This window comes from Portunus trituberculatus, chromosome 34, assembly GCF_017591435.1.
Source record: "Portunus trituberculatus isolate SZX2019 chromosome 34, ASM1759143v1, whole genome shotgun sequence".
NCBI classification, from domain to species: Eukaryota; Metazoa; Arthropoda; class Malacostraca; order Decapoda; family Portunidae; genus Portunus; species Portunus trituberculatus.
Window position 1 is genome coordinate 982,628 of NC_059288.1, and position 22,373 is coordinate 1,005,000.

Sequence of the window (22,373 nt, forward strand, 5' to 3'; positions counted from 1 at the left end):
TGTTGCACTGAGTTTTCTTCACACATATTTCAAAGTTGTAAGACTCAATAGACAAGGAAAGCTATGGAGGGCATGACTCTGAGAACTAAAATGGTGAAGTGTATTTTTTTCCGTTTAGCAGCACTAAGATCCTCACAATAAGCACAAATAAAGGAGAGAGTTTTTAATTATTCATGTGCTCACCATTTGTTCACATTCTATAACTGAAAGACTAAAAATATATATATTGAGTGATTGGTGTCATAAACGTAAACTGGTGTGGTATTTTCATGGTTTTCTTTATCAGATGGTATATGGAAAGGTAAAGGCAGGTGAAAGCAAGGTTAAAGTGATGAATGAATTATATGTGATGTTTTCAGTATCATTTTAAGCTTGAGATAAAAAGCTACTGGCATATATAAATGATCCCATATTATAAGCAGTCTTGTGCTATGTTTTTATTGTCATCATAAGTTTGTTAAACAAATAATAAAAACAACAAAATTATGATTGGGTTAGACTGTTGCAAAGTGAAATGATGTTATTTGCATGGTTTCCCTTGTTATCTGATGATGCAGGAACTCCCTTGCTAAGTACATATAAAGAAAATAGGATAAATAAATGATATACCACATTTTACTTATGTCTTGATACTCCAGATGTTTCAAAGATGTGAGGTGTAGCCTGGAATCATTAATGAATCAAACAGCTCATGGAAGGAAGCCACACAACAAAAAGTCAAGGTGTATCTGGTGAAGTTAGATTTCATGGTAAATTTCTTCCCGTACTCTTTATACACTCCTAACATCACTGTGCGTCAGAACATTTTTCGTGAGGTGAGACTTTCTGTTTATTTTTTACAACACTTGTGAATTCACACTCATAATTCCTTACACCACTGTGTTGCAGGATATGGTACCTCAATCCACTTCTACTTTTAAGAGCTTTATCATACAGCTTACACTCAAACTTGGTCTCTCCTCTGGTGTTGGAATTGCCTGTCTTCTCGTGATTCTTACCACTAGGTCTGCATCTCTCCACACCCAAGTTAGACTGCTACTATTGCTGCTGCTGCTGCTGTTGCTGGTCACTCCTCACAAGCTCCACCACAGCACATGGAATGGCTTGTCTTACAGGGACTTCTGGGATGCCGGCCAGAGTGGTTAGTATGAAGCAGGGTGGCATCCTGGACTCTGGTCTGGTCTGTGGAGGAGGGAGGGATGGGGGTATTACATAAGAAGGAAGAAGTGAAAACAGAATAAGAGATAAGAGAAGAGAAGAGATGAACAAAGGAATTGTGGAGCAGAAATCTGAACAAACATGGATGCAGGACACAACAACAGGAGGGTGGCCATAAACCTTCTGGGTGAGGGCATCCCAGGCAAAACAGAAATGACATATATAGAGGACAAGGTGGAAGAAGCTATTGGGAAGGGACCATGCCTATGGACAGATCATGTGCATAAATTAATGGTGGATATATACAGTGTTACAAAGATAATTTTGTGGGAAATAGACAGTCCCAAACAAATGCATATGAATGAAGCTTAAAAGAGGGAGAATTAGACAGTAACTGACAGAAGGGTAGAGGTGACAGAGTTATCCACCTACAGTCCTGCTTCAAATGTTAGAACAAAAGAAATGAAAGTAACTGCTACTCATGGGGAGTGCAAATATTCCCAAAAGGAATATGTTCTAGGGTGATGTGAATATTTCATAGACAAGGGACTCAGGGAGGCCAGATAGGACTCCTGGTTCAGGGAGACAGATTCTTCCTCTGCCATGTTGTGAAGGAAACTGACACTCTTTAGTAAGTAAGAACAACAATGTACCTACACAAATACCATAGTTAATTACTATAGAATATTTTATTGATACAAAGCTAAAAACATATCCAAAATAATCTAAAACATTAAAAACAAAATGATATTTAAAATTTCACACCTAAACAGTTATTGAAATGGAATGCTTGTCATTATGTGGCACCACTGAGCAGTCAACCACGATCATTTCATTACAAAATGATTATATTTTTATCTTTTGTATCAATAAAATATTCTATAGTAATAAACTACATTATTGTGTTGGTATGTTATTCTTCCTATTTACTACAGTGTATCACTATGCGCAGTCCTCAGGAGTAGTAGTTTCTGGTTTTTATCGTGTCTTACTAGAATAAAAGTTTAATACCAGTTTTCCGGTATGCTGATGTTACCGGTGCAAATATATTTGAAGGCTGCTATTTTATATGTATCCCATAAGTCGACCCCTAGTTCTGACCATAAAAAGATCTTAAAAATTTGATTTTCAGCCTGCAATATATGGTAATACCCAAGCGCATGAAAAAAATCCTTATGAAATGAAGTACAATGAATATACAACATGGTGTGTCAGGGTGTGACTTAGGTTAAGTTACCCATCCATTTCTTTTGCTCTCCTTGGACCAGGGTTGGGAGAGGCAACTAGTATTTATACCATATTGTACATTAGTTTAAGTTCTTTTATATTCATTATTAGTTAATAAGAGTGTATTTCTTTAAAATGTTATGTGCTGTAGGTAGGGATGCTAGTGAGTAGGGACGAAATTCTTTATATTTGTAGTATTAAGTATGTATTGCCGGACGATACGTTTTCCGCCTGAGGCACCGGCAGCCTTTAAAACAATGGGTGCGCGTGACCTCGCTCTTGCTCGCTCGTTTCTGTGGGTCAAGCTGGGTCACCAGAGGAGGCCTGCCACCTCCAGCTGGGAAGGCCACGTGGACCCCTGGAAGACCACGTGGTGTGAGTAGTGGCTAAGGTAAGCCACCAAGGTATGTGTTTGTGTATTATAGCTAGCAATAGTGTGTTTTTAGGGTGCTTTGTGCAATTATTTCGCTCCTATAAATAGGGTTATACGTGAGTTTTGGTCAATTTTTGCAATTTGTATTAGTTTATTTTTCAAGGTTTTAGGTTTGTGGTGGTCTGTCCGCATTCTTTCCATCCTTATGTTTTTCATGTTGTGTGTGTTTACCGTTACGAGCCATGTTGGTTAGAGTTTCCTTTGTTCTCAGTTTTTTTTTTTTTTTTTTTTTGCACTTGGTTGGTAATATCGGACCACGTGGGTACGGAGAGTTGCGGGAGTGTTATCCAGGCTTATTTTTTGAGATATTTTGTCTTTCTTTCATTGTAAGTTGTAAATAGTAAGTTATGATTAGATTAAATAAATTATAAGTTAGGTTAATGAGTGTTTCCGTTGCCTTTGCTTCATTTCATGTTGTTTATACTTTCTTTTCTGTGTCGTTCCCTGAACCTGGAATAAATTAGATTTAGGGTGAATTAACCCGTCGGAAAGTGGGGAACGTGACAAGTGTAACAATGGCGGTGAAGGAGCAACTTGAAAGAGGACGGGCGGCTGCTCGAGGGTGGTGTACGAGAGCCTCCAAGGCTTTGCAGACTTTGCTTGAACTGCCAACTGGGTCCAGGGTGCAGCTGGAAGACGCTATAGCGGATTTAGATAAGCGTCTAGACACCTTGGACCTAGTTCAAGCGGAATATGAACTGACAATAAGTGACCCTGAGTTGTTGGGAGCAGACCTGGACAAAGCAGATAGTTTACGCAGTGGTGTTAGAGCTGTTTGAGTGCAGGCTGGCGAACTGATGGCAAAACTGGATAGGATTGCTGTCCATGAAGGGTAGGGAAGTATTGAAGATAAGTCTGCAAGTGCAAGCGCAGTGTCTACTAGTGCCAGTGTGAATCTTCCACGGCTCAACTTGGCGAAGTTTAGTGGTGAACTAACCCAGTGGCAGTCATTCTGGGATTTGTTCATGGCCATGGTAGACGACTCTACTCTACCAGCCATCAGCAAGTTCACCTATCTGCAGGCCTTACTGGAAGGTGAGGTCAAGTCCATCATCCAAGGCTTGTCACTTACTGCAATTAATTATGCTTTGGCCTGTAATCTGTTGAAGGAGCGGTATGCGAAGCCAGAGAGGATTATCGTCGCCCACATTCAAGCTCTTCTTGGCTTGAGGATGCCATTCAAGCCTCAAGGATCTACGACTTATGTGTCCGCCTTGAGGAAGCTGCAGGATGATTGGAGGCACTGGGGGTAAATGACAGTGAGTTTGGCCTCTTCCTCACCCCAATGATTTTGTCTCGTCTGCCGAGCGACATCTGTTTGGAGTGGCCTTATTTTCTGGATTTCTGTTTCTTCTCCACCTTTTCCATGCTACATCTCTTTTCTCCTTTGCCCTAGCACACCTTGCATTAAAGTTTAAACCAATCTTTCTTTCCTTCTTCTTTAGGTCTATATTTTGGGACATATTCCCTGACTCCTGTTTTGTATATTTCCATAAATAAGTTATACTTCTCTTACACCATCTCTGAGTTTTTCATCTCCCAGTTTACGTTTTTAAAATAGCTCTTGAGGTTCTCAATATCAGCCTTTCTGTAATTTAATCGGTCACCTTTGTATGATTCGTCTTTATCTTCCTTTCCTTCTTCTATATCCATTTCTAATATTACATGGTCACTCTTTCCCAATGGGCACTTATATCTTATATCATTGTTCATTTGTATACCCCTTGTAAAAACTAGGTCCAATCTCGCCGGCTCATCATTTCCTCTGAATCTTGTGTTTTCCTTTACTCTTTGGACCATCATGTTATCTATCATTAGATTCAGGAATCTATCTCCCCCATACCACTTTCATAATTTTCCCAGTCCACCTCCTTACAGTTGAAATCTCCTACTAATATAACTTTTCTCCTTTCTTTAATGATTCTCGTAAGACTCCTTATTGTGTCATTTATCATGTCTTTATATTTTTCATTGGTCCATGAATTTGTATTTGGTGGCACATATGTTACAATGATTGTTAATTCCTTTTTTATTAATATGTATATTAATATACAGTATTTCTGATTTTCCTTTCCCAAACTCCACTTGATTTACCACTATCTCCTTCCTTAACATCATCATGACTCCTCCTCCTCTTTTACCCACTCTATCTCTCCTCCATATATTATACCTTTTTAATAATAATAATAATAATAATCTTTATTTCAGCTTAAATGCCATACAATGTAAATGGAGATAGGTAAAAGCTATCTTAAATTTAATAAAATACAAAATAAGTTTTTTTTTTTTTTTAAATCTCACTAACTTAATACACTCTATGTCAAGTAATTGTCTTTGAGCCCTTGGCTAAAATCTACATACATTTTACATCAACAGTGTCAGTATAACTATTGCCTGGGATGTTGTATATACAGTAAAGTGTCCCACTGCTGCCACAAAGGGATACCCAGCGGGCATCACTGTTGGTGATACGTTGCACCACTGAGTTGGTCGTTGCAAGTATCCTGCTCCTAAGACTGTAGCAACAACTACGCCTCAATTCGTAGAAACCTTTCATCCTTAGGGTTACAAACATCTCTGAGGCACTACTCCAAGGTGGGATGTTAACGAGTCGGCGAAGAACATTATTATAATTTACTCTTAGCCTATTTAACGTAGAGACTTTCACATTACTCCACAGGGACATGCCATACACATTATAACATAGAGCACGGAACAGTGTACATTTGACGTCGAAGGAACATGACTTAAATTTTCTCACAAGCATATTACCCCTAGCACATAATTTTCTATTTTGATTCATTACATCCTCATCATCTGTAAGATTACTTGATATTATATGACCGAGGTATGTGAAGTTGTCAACAAATTCCAACACTTTGCCACATAATTTAATTATTGGTTTTTGGTATACCGTGGAATGTCTAGAGTTAAACAGCATGCACTTCGTTTTCTTAGTGTTAAATATCATCAAATGATTCCGTGCAAAGGATTCACAGACAGCCAGCATACCACATAGGGCATGACTAGAAGGGGTTATAATGACTAGATCGTCAGCCCATGACAAGTTATTCATTGGGTTATTAGCAATGTGACATCCGAGGTTACTTTGATTTAACTTGATGTTCAGCTCATCCATGAACACATTAAACAGATACGGGCTGAGTATGGAACCCTGACGTATTCCATTCTGCATGTGAAACTTATGTGACAGTTGTTCACCCCAGCCCACACAAATAGTCTGGTTTACATACCAAACTCTTAAAATATTCACAATCTTCCTTGGTACACCTCGTTCTAATAATTTAGTAAACAATTTATAATAGGAGGTTCTATCAAAGGCTGACTTAACATCCATATAACATGCATATACTGGGGAACTTTGCTTATGGTAATAATTTACTATTTCTTTAAAGCTAAAATACACATATCAGTTGAAATTTGGTTTTTGTATCCAAATTGGTTATCTTCAGTATGAAGTTCATTTTGTATTCTGTTATACATAATGCTCTCAAAATTTTAGAAAATGAAGATGACACAGTTATGGGACGGTAGTTGTCACTAATTGCAAAATCTAAAAGCTTCCCTTTCAATAGTGGCATGATTTTAGCGTCAATGACAGCCTCTGGTAAAAACTCGTGCACCAAAAAACAATTCGACATAAGCGATAAAAATACTACAATAATAAAAGGACATCTACGATAAAATTCATTGGGTACATTATCAAGACCAACCGCTTTGCCATCTTTCAACTTATCTATAATTGTCTTTATTTCCTCTACTGTAACGTGATCGATGTATTCATCTTCAATGTGGTTATAATGTCTGAAAAATTCCTTTCGATGTGCTTCGTCCTCTAGCGAGTTCAAGATCGAGCCGTACTTGGCCGCCCACATATTGGCAATGTCCTTGTCACCCACCGCTCCACCGATGCGGTCGGGCCTCGCCGCCGCTCCGCCGCTAGATCCTGACACACTTCTCCAGAACGCCCTAGAGTTCCCCGACGCGAGCCTACGTGACATCGCCTCGGCTCGCATCGCCTCTTCGTCGCGACGGCACTGGCGTAAGGCGTATTTGAAGTCTGCTCGAGCTGACCGCATACGCTCGGCGTCTTCTCCGTGCCTTTCTGCGCCTTGACGCCTATCTATGTCTATTTTTTATTGCCTCATTTAACTTTGTTTCCACCAGGCATACAATATCTGATTCTTCTTTCTTTATGTAATCTCTTAATTCTAATTTACTTGATAAAGCCCCATCTATGTTCGTATACATCATTTTAATCTCTTGTTGTTATCATTTTTAGTTAAACTTGCTCAATTTTTTTCTTTTCCTTCTCTTTTATATACCATATCTTTATCCTGTCTCCTATAAATCTCTAAAAAAATGCCTTCTTCTCCTCCTCTGACCTTTCATAATTTTTTTTCTCTTGCTTCTACCACCAGTTTGTTGTGTCTCTTCCTTTCCTCCTCGTTTCTATTTATCTTTATATATATATATATATATATATATATATATATATATATATATATATATATATATATATATGATATATATTGATGGCCCCGTCTTAATCCCCTTTAATTTATTATTTCATTATATGTGAGGCCTATGGCCACCCATCGCGGGCTGTTCTGTTGAGTAGACAACCCGCCTCCCTCTCCCTGCTTCTCGTTGTGAGCGGGACTCAGTACTGAGTTAGCCTTCAGCGGAGATAGACTCTCGTCGGTCTGGCACAGTGAGAGAGACGCGTGTTGGCTGGGTTTTCGAAGTACTCACTAGTCATTGGTCTGGGAGTTGTGCCCTCCTGTTGAGTAGCTGGCTTGTTACTGGGTAGACCGTGGCTGTGTTAGAACAATGGGCTTGTTGTTCTGAGAAAGTGTGGCCGGTTGGGGCTACATTTCTCGTGCGTTGTCCACTCGTAGGGTAGCGACGCGGAGGAGAGATACGTGTTGTCTCGTCCTGTTTGTTTCATTGGTGGCCGTGGTCACCAGTGTGTTTGGTGGGCGGCTGTGTGCCCCCACCATCTGTTGTGTAGTATCAGTAGTATACTGTTTATAGTACCGAGTTAGCCTTCAGCGGAGATAGACACCACTCTCGTCGGTCTGGCACAGTGAGAGAGACGCATGTTGGCTGGGCTTTCGAAGTACTCGCTAGTCATTGGTCTGGGAGTTGTGCCCTCCTGTTGAGTAGCTGGCTTGTTACTCGGTAGACCGTGGCTGTGTAGAACAACGGGCTTGTTGTTCTGAGAAAGTGTGGCCGGTTGGGGCTGCATTTCTAGTGCGTTCATCCACTCGGATGTGGCGACGCGGAGAGACACGCTTTGTCTCGTCCTGTTTGTTGTTGTTGGTGGCCGTGGTCACCAGTCTGTTTGGTGGACGGCTGTGTACCCCCATCATCTATTGTGTAGTATCAGTAGTATACTGTTTATAGTACCGGCCAGTCTTCAGCAGAGTTAACACGTACGTTCTCGGCACAGGAAGAGACACGTGTGGCTGGACTGTGCTTTACAAGTACTCATTAGTCATTGGTCTGGGAGTTGTGCCCTCCCTTGATTGGTCTGGGAGTTGTGCCCTCCCTTGAGTAGCTGGCTTGCTACTGGGTAGACCGTGACTGTTGGAGCGACGGGCTTGTTGCTCTGGGAGAGGTGTAGTAGGTTTGGCTGCACTTCTATTTTGCGTCCGTCCTGTAGTGTGGCGGCAACGCGTGGGAGAGACGTGGCATTGTCTCGTCCTGTTTGTTTGTTGGTAGTCGTGGTCACCAGTGGGGTTTGGTGGGCGGCTGTGTGCCCCCACCATCTTTTGTATAGTTTCAGTAGTATACTGTATTGTAATGGTAGTAGCCACGCACACTATGGAATGCTGAGAGGCTTCATGTCGGCCAGTGGTGCGTAGTTGTCGTCCGCCAGACTTGTCTGCGATGAGTGTATAGTGGGTGTCACCCGTAGGTGGTGTCTGGGCTTGTGTGTACATCACCGGATGTGCTGTACACATCATATATTGCAGTAGTAGTAGGCCAGGGATGTCAGTCTGACAGGTGTTAGGAAGCACCTGTTGTAGTACGATAGTATAGTAATATATATATACTGCACGTTTTGTCCCAGTCTGTGAACCCTCACAGCCTGGGTGCAAGGCGTGTGGAGAGGCATTAATACTTCATAGAGAAGTGGGTGGAATTGTCCTTGTGGGCGGTTTCTCTAGGGGGTATTAAGGCCTCGCCCTGTTACACATAACATCTACCATTTATAAATTCTACTTGGTTGGGTACAGGAGGAGAAGGAGTTGCTGAGGAGATTCCCTTACAGTGGGGGAAATTATACACTGTTGGCGACCTTGAAAGAACCTGAGGGTTACGGCGGCTGTGGGTTATAGTAGTGGGGACTCTGTGGAGTGTTTTATAATCCCCACTGTACTGATCGTAACAAAGTTGGCGATTTTGCCAGAATAACAGTCTAGTGAGTTGTAGCAGCTAACTGCAGCCATGTGGCGTACGTAAACCATAACAATATATATATATATATATATATATATATATATATATATATATATATATATATATATATATATATATATATATATATATATATCTTTGCAACCTTCTGTTTCTCTGAGTTTTGTTTTTCTATATAGTATTTCTTCTGTTGCTGCTTGTGATTTTAGTAATATCTTAATTGGTCTCACTGTTCCTTCTTGATATGGTCCCATTCTATGGATTCCTTCTACTTCCTCTTCTAAGTTCTGTCTATCCTCGTCATTTAGATGTTTTAGTAAGTCTTTTACTGATTTCATTTTGTCCTTTTCCTTTCTTGGTCTATATTTAATTTTCTTTTCTTTCAGGCCAAAAATAATTACACTTTTTTTTTCCACAATTTCTCTTACTAAATTTCTTTTTTCTTCAGGACTCCTATCATTTTGTTTGTCATATTTTCATCTCTTTCTTTTAACTTTTCTTGAAATACTTCCTGAAATGATTCCTTGTCTTTCTTATCTTGGATTCTCCATGCCTGTACTTCTTTTTTAATCCCGCCTTGTACTCTTTCCTCTTCTTTGTTAACTAGATCTTTCAGCTTCTCTTTTTCTTTCTCAGCTTTACCGAGTCCTTCTTCCATCTGCTTCTTGTAGTTTGCTACTTCCTTTTTCAGTTCTTCGTTCTCCGCTCTTAGTCTAGCTTCGTTTTCTTCCACTTTTTTTATCCTTTCTCTCAGTTTTTAAAACTTTTTGCTGTTCTTCATTGTCTTTCATTCCCATACTCTCCTTTATCCATTTATCTAATTTACGTTCAATAGTCAACACTCTATTAAATAGCGAAGTATCAAAGCTTTCGAATGCTCTTTCACCCTCACCAACATAGTCATCATCATCTTTCATTCTTTCCTGTGTCTCATACCTGCATTTAGATGGAATCTCTTCCTTACTCATGATTTTGTAACACTGTATTCATGAAAACGAGTATACACTACTCGCCCCAGCCACTGCAAACCCATAACAAATAGTAGTGTGCATTTACCTAGTTTTATCTAGTTGTAGTTTTACAGGGCCTAGGCTTTATGCTCATGTGGCCCTGTCTCCATATCTACACTTATCCAATCTTACTTTAAAACTATGCACATTTATTGCAGACCCTACTTCTTCATTCAAACTGTTCCACGTCTCAATACATATTTGCGGGAAACTATACTTTTTAATATCTCTTACACATTTTCCCTTCTTCAGCTTCTTACTATGCGATCTTGTGCTTCGACTGGCATATTCTTCTCTCAGGATCAGATACTCATTGTCCACTTGGTCCATTCCGTTTATCAATTTATAAACTTGTATGAGATTCCTTTTCTCCCTTCTCTACTCCAATTTTGGAAGATCCATAGCCTTTAGTCTCTCCTCATATGTCATCCCTTCAAATTCTGAGACCATTCTTGTAGACATTTTTTGTAGTCTCTTCAGCTTCCTTATATGCTTCTTTTTGTGAGGGGTCCACACTACTCCTGCATATTCCAATCTAAGTCTTATTATAGTACCTATCAGTTTCTTCATTTTTTTGTCCATGTAGTGAAATGCTAATCCAATATTCCTTAGCAAATTATATGTCTCTCTGAAAATTCTATCAATATGGCTTGCCGGTTGAATATTTTCTTCCATCGTCACTCCCAAATCCTTTTCCTTTTTTACTTTCTCCAATTCTACTCCATCTCCCATCTTATAGATTCCCATTGGTCGTCTTTCACTCTTTCCCATTTCCATGACATGGCTTTTTGTCCATACTGAATTCCATCTCCCACTTTTTACTCTATTCCCAGATCTTATTTAGGTCTTCTTACAGTATTATCACAATCCTCTTTTTGCTTTATAACTCTGCACAGTTTCACATCGTCCGCAAACAGATTTATGTAGCCCTTCACTCCTTCTGGCATGTCATTTATATAAATGAGAAAAAGTATTGGCGCCAATACTGACCCCTGTGGCACTCCGCTTTCTACTGCTCTCCACTTTGATTTCATATCTTTGACGACTGTCCTTATTTCTCTCCCCTTCAAATAATTTTCCATCCATTTCAATGTTTTTCCTTTTAAACCAACCTTCTCCTCTAATTTCCAGAGTAACCTTGCATGTGGCACTTTATCAAATGCCTTTTTTAAATCTAAATAAATACAATCAACCCATGTCTCTCTCTCTTGTACCCTATCAACTATTCTAGAGTAGAAACTCAGTAAATTTGTTACACACGACCGACCTTTTCTAAAGCCAAATTGGCTATTTGATAATAATTTGTTGTCTTTCTTTATTACTCTTTCACACATCTTACATATTACACTAGTTTGTGATACCTGTCTGTAATTTAGAGGTTCTTCCTTCCTTCTGCTCTTATATATGGGAACCACCTCAGCTCTTTTCCATTCCACTGGTACTGTTCCATTTTCTATTGAGCATTTTATGATGTTGTATATAGGACATGCTAGTTCTTCCTTACATTCTTTCAGTATTCTGCCTGAGACTTCATCCGGTCCCATTGCCTTTTCTTCATCCAATTCCTTCATTAATTCTTTTATTTCAAGCTTGGTTACTTTAATCTCTTTCATATAGATGGTCTCTCTATTACCCTGTGGTCTTTCAAATTTGGATTCCTTAGTAAAGACCTCCTGGAACTTATTATTTAACAGTTGTGCCATACTTTTTGGGTCTTCCACCATCCCATTTTCTCCTTTTAACCGTTTTATTGTTTCTTTACGTCTTATTTTTCCATTTATGAATCTGTAGAACAATTTCGGTTGCTCCTTGCATTTTTCGACTATGTCCTTTTCATAGATCCTCTCCTCTTCCTTCCTCACTTTAACATATTCATTTCTTGCTATCTTGAAGTTTACCTTATTTACTGCATTTCTATTTCTCCTCCACCTTTTCCATGTTCCATCCCTTTTCTCCTTTGCCCTGGCACACTTTGCGTTAAAAAAAATCTTTCTTTCATTCTTCCTTAGGTCTATATTTCGGGACATATTCCCTGACTCCTGTTTTGTATATTTCCAAAAATAAGTTATATTTCTCTTGCACCCCCTCAGAGTTTTCCATTTACTCCCAGTTAGTGTATTTGAAATACCTAGTTATTGAGATTCTCAATATTAGCCTTTCTATAATTTAATCGGTCTCCTTTGTATTTACCTAGTTGTATTTACCTAGTTCTAGTTTTACAGGGCCTGGGCTTTATGCTTGTGTGGTCCCGTCTCCATATCTACACTTATCCAATTTTTCTTTAAAACTATATACACTCTTTGCTGACACCACTTCCTCACTCAAACTGTTCTAAGTCTCAACACACATGTGCTTCCTTTTAAGCCACCCTTCTCCTCTAACTTCCATAGTAATCTTTCATGTGGCACTTTATCAAACGCCTTTTTTAGATCTAAATAAATAGTCAACCCATCCTCTCTCTCTTGTACTTTATCAACTATTCTAGAGTAGAAACTCAATAAATTTGTTACACATGACCGACCTTTTCTAAAACCAAATTGGCTATTTGATAATATTTTGTTGTCTTCAAGAAACTCAATCCATTGCTTCTTTATTACTTTTTCACACATCTTGCATATTACACTAGTTAGTGATACCGGTCTGTAATTTAAAGGTTCTTCCTTCCTTCCGCTCTTATATATGGGAACCACCTCAGCTCTTTTCCACTCCACTGGCACTGTTCCATTTTCAATTGAGCATTTTATGATGTTGTATATTGGACTTGCTAGTTCTTCCCTACATTCTTTCAGTATTCAGCCTGAGACTTCATCCGGTCCCATTGCCTTTTCCTCATCTAGTTCCGTCATCAACTTTTTTTTATTTCAAGCTTGGTTACTTTAATCTTTTTCATATAGACAGTCTCTCTATTACCCTGTGGTCTTTCAAATTTGGATTCCTTAGTAAAGACCTCATGAAATTTACTATTTAACAGTTCTGCCATATTTTTGGGTCTTCCACCATAACGTTTTCTCCTTTTAACCTTTCTATTGTTTCTTTTTGTCTTATTTTTCCATTTATGAATCTGTAGAACAATTTTGGTTGTTCCTTACATTTTTCGACAATGTCCTTTTCATAGTTCCTTTCTTCTTCCTTTCTCACCTTAGCATATTCATTTCTTGCTGTTTTGAAGTTTTCCTTATTTTCTGGATTTCTGCTTCTTCTCCACCTTTTCCATGCTCCATCTCGTTTCTCCTTGCCCTAGCACATCTTGCATTAAACCAATCTTTCTTTCCTTCTTCTTTAGGTCTATATTTCGGGACATATTCTCTGACCCCAGTTTTGTATATTTCCAAAAATAAGTTATATTTCTCTTGAACCGTTAATGAGTTTTCCATCTCCTCCCAGTTTACGTTTTTAAAATAGTTCTTGAGATTCTCAATATCAGCCTTTCTGTAATTTAATCGGTCTCCTTTGTATGATTCATCTCTATCTTCCTTTCCTTCTTCTATATCCATTTCTAATATTACATGGTCACTCTTTCCCAATGGGCACTTATATCTTATATCATCGTTAATTGGTATATCCCTTGTAAAAACTAGGTCTAATCTTGCCGGCTCATCGTTTCCTCTGAATCTTGTGTTTTCCTTTACTCTTTGGACCATCAAATTATCTATCATTAGGTTCAGGAATCTATCTCCCCAGGCATCTTCCCCCATACCACTTTCATAATTTTCCCAGTCTACCTCCTTACAGTTGAAATCTCCTACCAATATCACTTTTCTCCTTTCCTTAATGATTCTTGTAAGACTCCTTATTGTGTCATCTATCATGTCTCATGTATTTATTTACCTAGTTGTAGTTTTACAGGGCCTGGGCTTTATGCTCGTGTGGTTCCGTCTCCATATCTACACTTATCCAATTTTTCTTTAAAACTATGTACACTCTTTGCTGACACCACTTTCTCACTCAAACTGTTCCAAGTCTCAACACATCTTTGCGGGAAACTAAATTTTTTAACATCTCTCAGACATCGTCCCTTCCTTAGTTTCTTACTATGCGATCTTGTGCTTCTAAAGTCATATTCTTCTCTCAGGATCAGTTTCTCATTATCCACTTCACCCATTCCGTTGATCAATTTTGTGGTGTTCAGCAAAAAGCAGTCAGCAATCCGGTGATCTTTATTCCCTTGGTGTACAGAAGAGTGGGGCGACTACACAGCTCGCCTTCTGCTCTCCCACTGACCCGACGCCTCGCGTCACAGTCGTCCTCACTTCCCCTCCCATAACAAGCAATTAACTAGGTAACTAGGTACAAGTATAAGAGCCAACGACACCCAAGTATTTAACCCATCACCTACACACATCATAGTACATGTACATTACAACACAGATACATATACATTACATTACACACCCCCCTGATCTCCAGGATCACAACAATATCGCTGCGGAGGGTGCCGCTCACGGGTACTCCTTCGAAGCACGGCTTCTCGTGGTGTCTCAGGTGGGGGTTCAGCCACCTGCGGCTGCAGCAGCTGGCTTTGCGCGTCAACATGAAGCGGGGGTTCATCTTCTACTCCCGGTTCATCTGGAGTGCCAGCTTCGTTCGCTGAGAGGCTGCTGCGGTGTCTCAAGTCCCTGACGTGTCTACTCCATCAACCTCTACCACCTGCGGCGAGTTCACCCTGGTGACGACGCCGGGCTGCGATGCTGAGGTGCAGCGCTCGCCCCGCCTCCGAACCCACACTGCATCGTCAACCGTGTAGTTCTTCCTTGCAACATCAGGGGAGGTATGAACGGCACGCTGTACCTGATCGTGCCGCACGCAGTCTCGTACTCGGTACGAGCTGATGCCACAGTTTCCCCGTCCCGGGGCGTCACGTTGTACAGGTGGACTGCCTCAGCAACGGAGCAGCCCTTCCTCGCTGCTATCACCTTCACCGTGCGATGGTTCCTTTCCACGATGCCGTTACCAGACGGTGTGTATGCCCCTCTGAAGCGCAGCGACACGCCCCAGCGCGCCGCGAAAGCTGCGAATCGCCGGCCTCAAGACATGTCGTTGTCACAGAGCAGTTCCGCCGGCGCTCCTCGCTCGCAGAAGACTTGTTCCAGGTGACTGACGACGGTGTCCGCATCTGGACGACGTAAGTGCCGCCACACAGCGAACCGAGACGGCCCGCAGTCGACAAGAGACAGGTAGGCGCTACCGATTTAACATCTGTCGCCAGACGCCACCACGTCTCAGTCACACTCAATGACCCGTGCTGCCACTTCGCCGGCGCTGGGTCGATCTTGCGGCACACCTCGCACTGCCGCACAGTAGCACGTGCTTCAGCACGCGTCACTGCGCGTGAGATGTCACGTCATGCAAAGAAGAGTGTGCGTCGCACGCCGGGATGGCCAGCACGTATGTGAACGTCAGCGACACTCGCCACGCTGCTATCCCGACTGCTAGCTGCTGATGCTGCTGCTACCGCTGCTACACTCACTGCCGATCCGTCTTTGTCACCTCGCACCCACTCCCCTGGGACTCGCGTGAGAGCGTCGGCGCGGTTCTCTGAGGAGCGTACGAGCGTCACAGACATGACCAGCTCAAGTTCCGTCACCAGCTGCCGGATGACATCTACCCGACGGCGAATCAGCATCTCCCCATGAGCCTTGGTGCGAAGACGTGCCCGGCCACTCAGCGCATCGTCAATCCAGCGGTAGACAGTCGCAGAGTCTGTTCGCAGATCGATGGTTCGCATGACGCGATGGCCAGACTGACGCCACGAACTGCTGCGTCCAGCTCAGCCATGTTAATGTGGGAGCTCTTATCTCTTCTAATCCAGCATGCGTCCTCGATGGCAGCTCCTTGCGGTGTTTCCACAACAACACCGGCAGCGATAGAGCTGGCGTCGGTCCACACCACTGCCTGGTCTCCATGCACGCACCATTGCCCACAGCACGGATCTTCTTTGGACAGCCTGCTTGACACGTACTCCATCTGCTCGCACAGCGCGTCATCCCCCGTCACGTCGTCCCAGCCCCGAGTACTAGCGTTCACCTGCCGTTTTATCCATGCCACTGCCGGTCGCAGCCAGCCGCCCACCGGCAAATGAGCGATCAGTCGCCCGCACCACGCAAACACTGCACGGCGGGTCACTTGTTTCTGGCGCGGCAACTGCTTGTCTCGCGTCCATTGCAGTTCCCCGTTCACCGGACGTACGCGTAGACCCAGCAAGCGTGCCCCGTCCGCCACACGGACTGGCTGTTTACACTCCAGCCCGTAACTCGCGAAGTGTGCAGCAACCTGCTCTGCACTGACCAGGTCTTCATTCACGAGCAGGTCGTCTACGTACGGCAAAACTGCTTGTTCGATCTTAGAGTCTTGAGCCAGGATGGTCTTGACAACTGCTTTCATAACTTGTGGAGCGATGTTGAGGCCAAATCCAAGGCGCGTTAAGCAGTACCGCCGACCTCTCACCATCACGGTCTAAAGGCCACAACTGCCGATCTACACGCACCTGTAGATACGCCTTGCGTATCGAGGACGGACACGTTCTCCATGCCGGCGCCACTTCCTTAGTTGGTCAGAGCATACGTCGCTGTCGGCAGTGAAGGTAGTCACGCAGTCATTTAGCTCACGGTAATCAGTACGGGCCGCACCTTACCGCCATTGTTCTGCCGCACTGCCATGAGCGGTAGAAGCCCCGAGGTCCCCTTGCTGCTCATCGTGAGGTACAAGCCAACCACTTGTAATCCACGACTCCAGCTCCTGGCAGAACGCCTGTCGCATGGAAAGGGCACGTTGTACTGCTCCACTGTGTTGCCGAGACAGTCACAGCACCATTCGTCCACTTCCACGTGACGATCCACGTCCGACTCACTGTGTTGAACTGCACGCTGAAGTCACGTCCACCACCAATGGCGCAGGGATGCTACACAACCGTCGCTGTCCAGCGCCGCAGAATTGAACATCAGAGGCAGACTTCACCGTGACTCCACCAAGTGCCTCGATGCCTGCGATGCCAAGTACAACATCCGCGCCCAGGGGAGGCTGGCTCACCACCAGTGCTTCGAGTCTGGCACACAGGCCAGCAGGAGTCTCCACAGACACCTCGCCGACTCCAGTACACCGGAACGTGTCTCCACTGATGGTCGTTACGCTGGTGATCCGCGGTTGCCACCGCATGCAACACGAAGCGTGCACGATGGTCTCTGCTGCCTGAGTCAACGAGCACTTGACAACGACGTCCGTTGACTAACAGCTGCACCACTGGCAACGCGCCGCTCACTGGTTTCCGGAGGAGAACGCTGGCGCTGATGCGTCCTCCTACGTCGTTTCCCGTCCACCATGCTGCAGCAAGATGCCCCGGCCGCAATTCCAGCAACGACAGTGCGCCTCGGTGCTCTCACTTGTTGCTCGTAAGCTGCTCTCTGGCCGTTGTTGGTTGACCACGAGCCTGTGTCACTACAGCTCCAGCAGCCACACCAGCAGCTACACTCTCATCAGAGAGTACAGCACGAGCCCGGGCCAGCACACTAACCATTGAGGTCTTCGGCCCACATCCAGCGCGAACTGTTCTGCGAATGTCATCTGGCAGTCCAGTCACGAAGGCACAGGCGACACGCTCCTAAACAAAGTTGATAACTTCCGCAGCTCTGCCAGGTAGACGTCGGCGGACTCACCCGGCCACTGTAGCGAATGCCTCGTACGCCGCGTACTGGTCCAAAGCGAACGCCGCGTACAAGGCGTCATGCACGGCTTCTGGAGAACAGCTGGCTTGAATTGTGACCACGGCGAACGCGCCACCAGTCAGGCGAAGCGGTAAGACACTGGAAGGCGGCGCCCCAAAGCTCGCACAACATCTCGGCCCTCGTCACCCATTCTACGACGTCCGTTGTACCGTCGAACTCCGGGATGAGTCTAGCGTCAAATGGCGTTGGTGTAGACGGGCTGTTCACGTCTTCCGGGTCTTCGGGCATGACTGCCTAGATAGCTTGTGGTGTTCAGCAAAAACAGTCACAATCCGGTGATCTTTATTCCTTTGTACAGAGGGTGGGGCGACTACACACTCGCCTTCTGCTCTCCCACTGACCCGATGCCTCGCGTCACAGTCGTCCTCACTTCCCCTCCCATAACAAGCAATTAACTAGGTAACTAGGTACAAGTGTAAGAGCCAACGACACCCAAGTATTTAACCCATCACCTACACACATCATAGTACATTACAACACAGATACATATACATTACATTACAAATTTATAAACTTGTATCAGATCCCCTCTCTCTCTCTCTGCTCCAAGGTTGGTAGATCCATTGCCTTTAGTCTCTCCTCATATGCCATCCCTGTAAATTCTGGAACCATTCTTGTAGCCATTTTTTGTAGTCTTTAATTTTCTTATGTGTTTCTTTTTATGGGGGAGTCCACACAACTCCTGCATATTCCAATCTAGGTCTTATTTTAGTACTTATCAATTTCTTCATCATTTCCTTGTCCATATAGTGAAATGCTACTCCAATATTCCTTAGCAAATTAGACGTCTTTCTGAAAATTCTATCAATATGGCTTACTGGTTGATTATTTTCTTCCATTGTCACTCCCAAGTCCTTTTCCTTTTTTACTTTTTCTAGTTCTACTCCATCTCCCATCTTATAGATTCCCACTGGTCGTCTTTCACTTTTTCCCATTTCCATGACATGGCTTTTGTCCACATTGAATTACGTCTCCCATTTTTTGCTCCATTTCCAGATCTTGTTTAAGTCTTCCTGTAGTATTTCACAGTCCTCTTTTTGTTTAATGACTCTGCACAGTTTCGCATCGTCCGCAAACAGATTTATGTAGCTGTTCACTCCTCTGGCATGTCATTTATATATACGAGAAAAAGTATTGGTGCCAATACTGACCCCAGTGGCACTCCGCTGTCTACTGTTCTCCACTTGACTTCATATCTTTAACTATCGTCCTTATTTCTCTCCCCTTAAGTAATTCTTCATCCATCTCAATGTGCTTCCTTTTAAGCCACCCTTCTCCTCTAACTTCCATAGTAATCTTTCATGTGGCACTTTATCAAACGCCTTTTTTAGATCTAAATAAATACAGTCAACCCATCCTCTCTCTCTTGTACTTTATCAACTATTCTAGAGTAGAAACTCAATAAATTTGTCACACATGACCGACCTTTTCTAAAACCAAATTGGCTATTTGATAATATTTTGTTGTCTTCAAGAAACTCGATCCATTGCTTCTTTATTACTTTTTCACACATCTTGCATATTACACTAGTTAGTGATACCGGTCTGTAATTTAAAGGTTCTTCCTTCCTTCCGCTCTTATATATGGGAACCACCTCAGCTCTTTTCCACTCCACTGGCACTGTTCCATTTTCTATTGAGCATTTTATGATGTTGTATATTGGACTTGCTAGTTCTTCCCTACATTCTTTCAGTATTCTGCCTGAGACTTCATCCGGTCCCATTGCCTTTTCCTCATCCAATTCCGTCATCAACTTTTTTATTTCAAGCTTGGTTACTTTAATCTCTTTCATATAGACAGTCTCTATTACCCTGTGGTCTTTCAAATTTGGATTCCTTAGTAAAGACCTCATGAAATTTACTATTTAACAGTTCTGCCATACTTTTTGGGTCTTCCACCATTCCATTTTCTCCTTTTAACCTTTCTATTGTTTCTTTTTGTCTTATTTTTCCATTTATGAATCTGTAGAACAATTTTGGTTGTTCCTTACATTTTTCGACAATGTCCTTTTCATAGTTCTTTTCTTCTTCCTTTCTCACCTTAGCATATTCATTTCTTGCTGTTTTGAAGTTTTCCTTATTTTCTGGATTTCTGTTTCTTCTCCACCTTTTCCATGCTCCATCTCGTTTCTCCTTTGCCCTAGCACATCTTGCATTAAACCAATCTTTCTTTCCTTCTTCTTTAGGTCTATATTTCGGGACATATTCCTGACCCCAGTTTTGTATATTTCCAAAAATAAGTTATATTTCTCTTGAACCGTTAATGAGTTTTCCATCTCCTCCCAGTTTACGTTTTAAAATAGTTCTTGAGATTCTCAATATCAGCCTTTCTGTAATTTAATCGGTCTCCTTTGTATGATTCATCTCTATCTTCCTTTCCTTCTTCTATATCCATTTCTAATATTACATGGTCACTCTTTCCCAATGGGCACTTGTATCTTATATCATCATTAATTGGTATATCCCTTGTAAAAACTAGGTCTAATCTTGCCGGCTCATCGTTTCCTCTGAATCTTGTGTTTTCCTTTACTCTTTGGACCATCAAATTATCTATCATTAGGTTCAGGAATCTATCTTCCCAGGCATCTTCCCCCATACCACTTTCATAATTTTCCCAGTCTACCTCCTTACAGTTGAAATCTCCTACCAATATCACTTTTCTCCTTTCCTTAATGATTCTTGTAAGACTCCTTATTGTGTCATCTATCATGTCTCTATATTCTTGGTTAGTCCATGAGTTTGTTTTGGTGGCACATATGTTCCAATGATTGTTAACTCCTTTTTGTTAATATGCATCTTAACATACAGTATTTCTGATTTTCCTTCCCCAAACTCCACTTGATTTACCACTATCTCCTTCCTTAACATCATCATGACTCCTCCTCCTCCTTTACCCACTCTGTCTCTCCTCCATATATTATACCTTTTATCTATGTCTATTTTTATTGCCTCATTTAACTTTGTTTCCACCAGGCATACAATATCTGGTTCTTCTTTCTTTATGTAATCTCTTAATTCTAATTTACTAGATAAAATCCCATCTATGTTTGTATACATCATTTTTAATCTCTTGTTCTTATCATTTTAGTTAAACTTGCTCCATTTTTTTCTCTTCTTTCTCTTTTATATACCATTTCCTTATCCTGTCTCCTATAATTCTCCAAAAAAATGCCTTCTTCTCCTCCTCTGACCTTTCATTATTTTTTTCTCTTGCTTCTGCCACCAGTTCATTGTGTCTCTTCCTTTCCTCCTCGTTTCTATTTTTCTTTATATATATATATATCTTTGCAACCTTCTGTTTCTCTGAGTTTTGTTTTTCTATATAGTAGTTCTTCTGCTGCTGCTTGTGATTTTAGTAATATCTTAATTGGTCTCACTGTTCCTTCTTGATATGGTCCCATTCTATGGATTTCTTATACTTCCTCTTCTAAGTTCTGTCTATCCTCGTCATTCAGATGTTTTAGTAGGTCTTTTACTGATTTCATTTCGTCTTTTTCCCTTCTTGGTCTATATTTAACATTTTTTCTTTCAGTCCAAAAATAATTACACTCTTCTTTTTTCCGCAATTTCTCTTACTAAATTTTCTTTTTCTTGAGGACTCCTATCATTTTGCTTGTCATATTTTCATCTCTTTCTTTTAACTGTTCTTGAAATACTTCTTGAAATGATTCCTTATCTTTCTTATCTTGGATTCTCCATGCTTGTACTTCTTTTTTAATCACGTCTTGTACTCTTTCTTCTTCTTTGTTAACTAGATCTTTTAGCTTCTCTTTTCTTTCTCGGCTTTACCGAGTCCTTCTTCCATCAATTTCTTGTAGTTCGCTATTTGGACTTTTAATTCTTCATTTTCGGTTCTTAGCCTAGTTTCGTTTTCTTCCACTCTTTTATCCTTTCTTTCAATTTCTGGAGCTCTTTATCCTGTTCTTCATTCTCTTTCATTCCCATACTCTCCTTTATCAATTTATCTAATTTACGTTCGATAGTCAAGACTCTATCAAATAGTGAAGTTTGCGCCGTATCAAAGCCTTCAAATTCTCTTTCTCCCTCACCAACATTGTCATCATCAGCTTTCATTCTTTCCTTGTCACATACCTGCATTTAGATGGAATATCTTTCTCACTCATTATTATTTAACACTGTATTCATGAAAAAAAAAATGAGTCCACACTTTTCGCCCAGGCCACTGTAAACCCAAACAAAGGTAGTGAAGATCAGCTGATTCTCGGGAGCAACGGTATTGCGTGCTTCCTCTACCGCGTCTCGTGTGTGTGTGTGTATTTACCTAGTTGTTGTATTTACCTAGTTGTAGTTTTACAGGGCCTGGGCTTTATGCTTGTGTGTGTGTGTGTGTGTGTGTGTGTGTGTGTAATTCACTGTTTGA

General features: G+C 41.9%; 1 protein-coding gene across 2 annotated transcripts in view; it reads right to left on the minus strand.

The window, feature by feature from the left end:
- Positions 1–424: 424 nt before the first annotated feature.
- The window catches only part of LOC123512826 (putative nuclease HARBI1), a 36,576-nt gene continuing 14,627 nt past the window's right edge, over positions 425–22,373 (minus strand). For both annotated transcript variants that reach the window (XR_006677198.1, XM_045269432.1), the window contains one exon: positions 425–1,182. Coding sequence is in view for 1 of the 2 variants with exons in the window: in XM_045269432.1 (XP_045125367.1) it covers positions 1,143–1,182 (40 nt within the window). In the remaining variant the exon portion in view is untranslated. The remainder of the gene's footprint in view (positions 1,183–22,373) is intronic.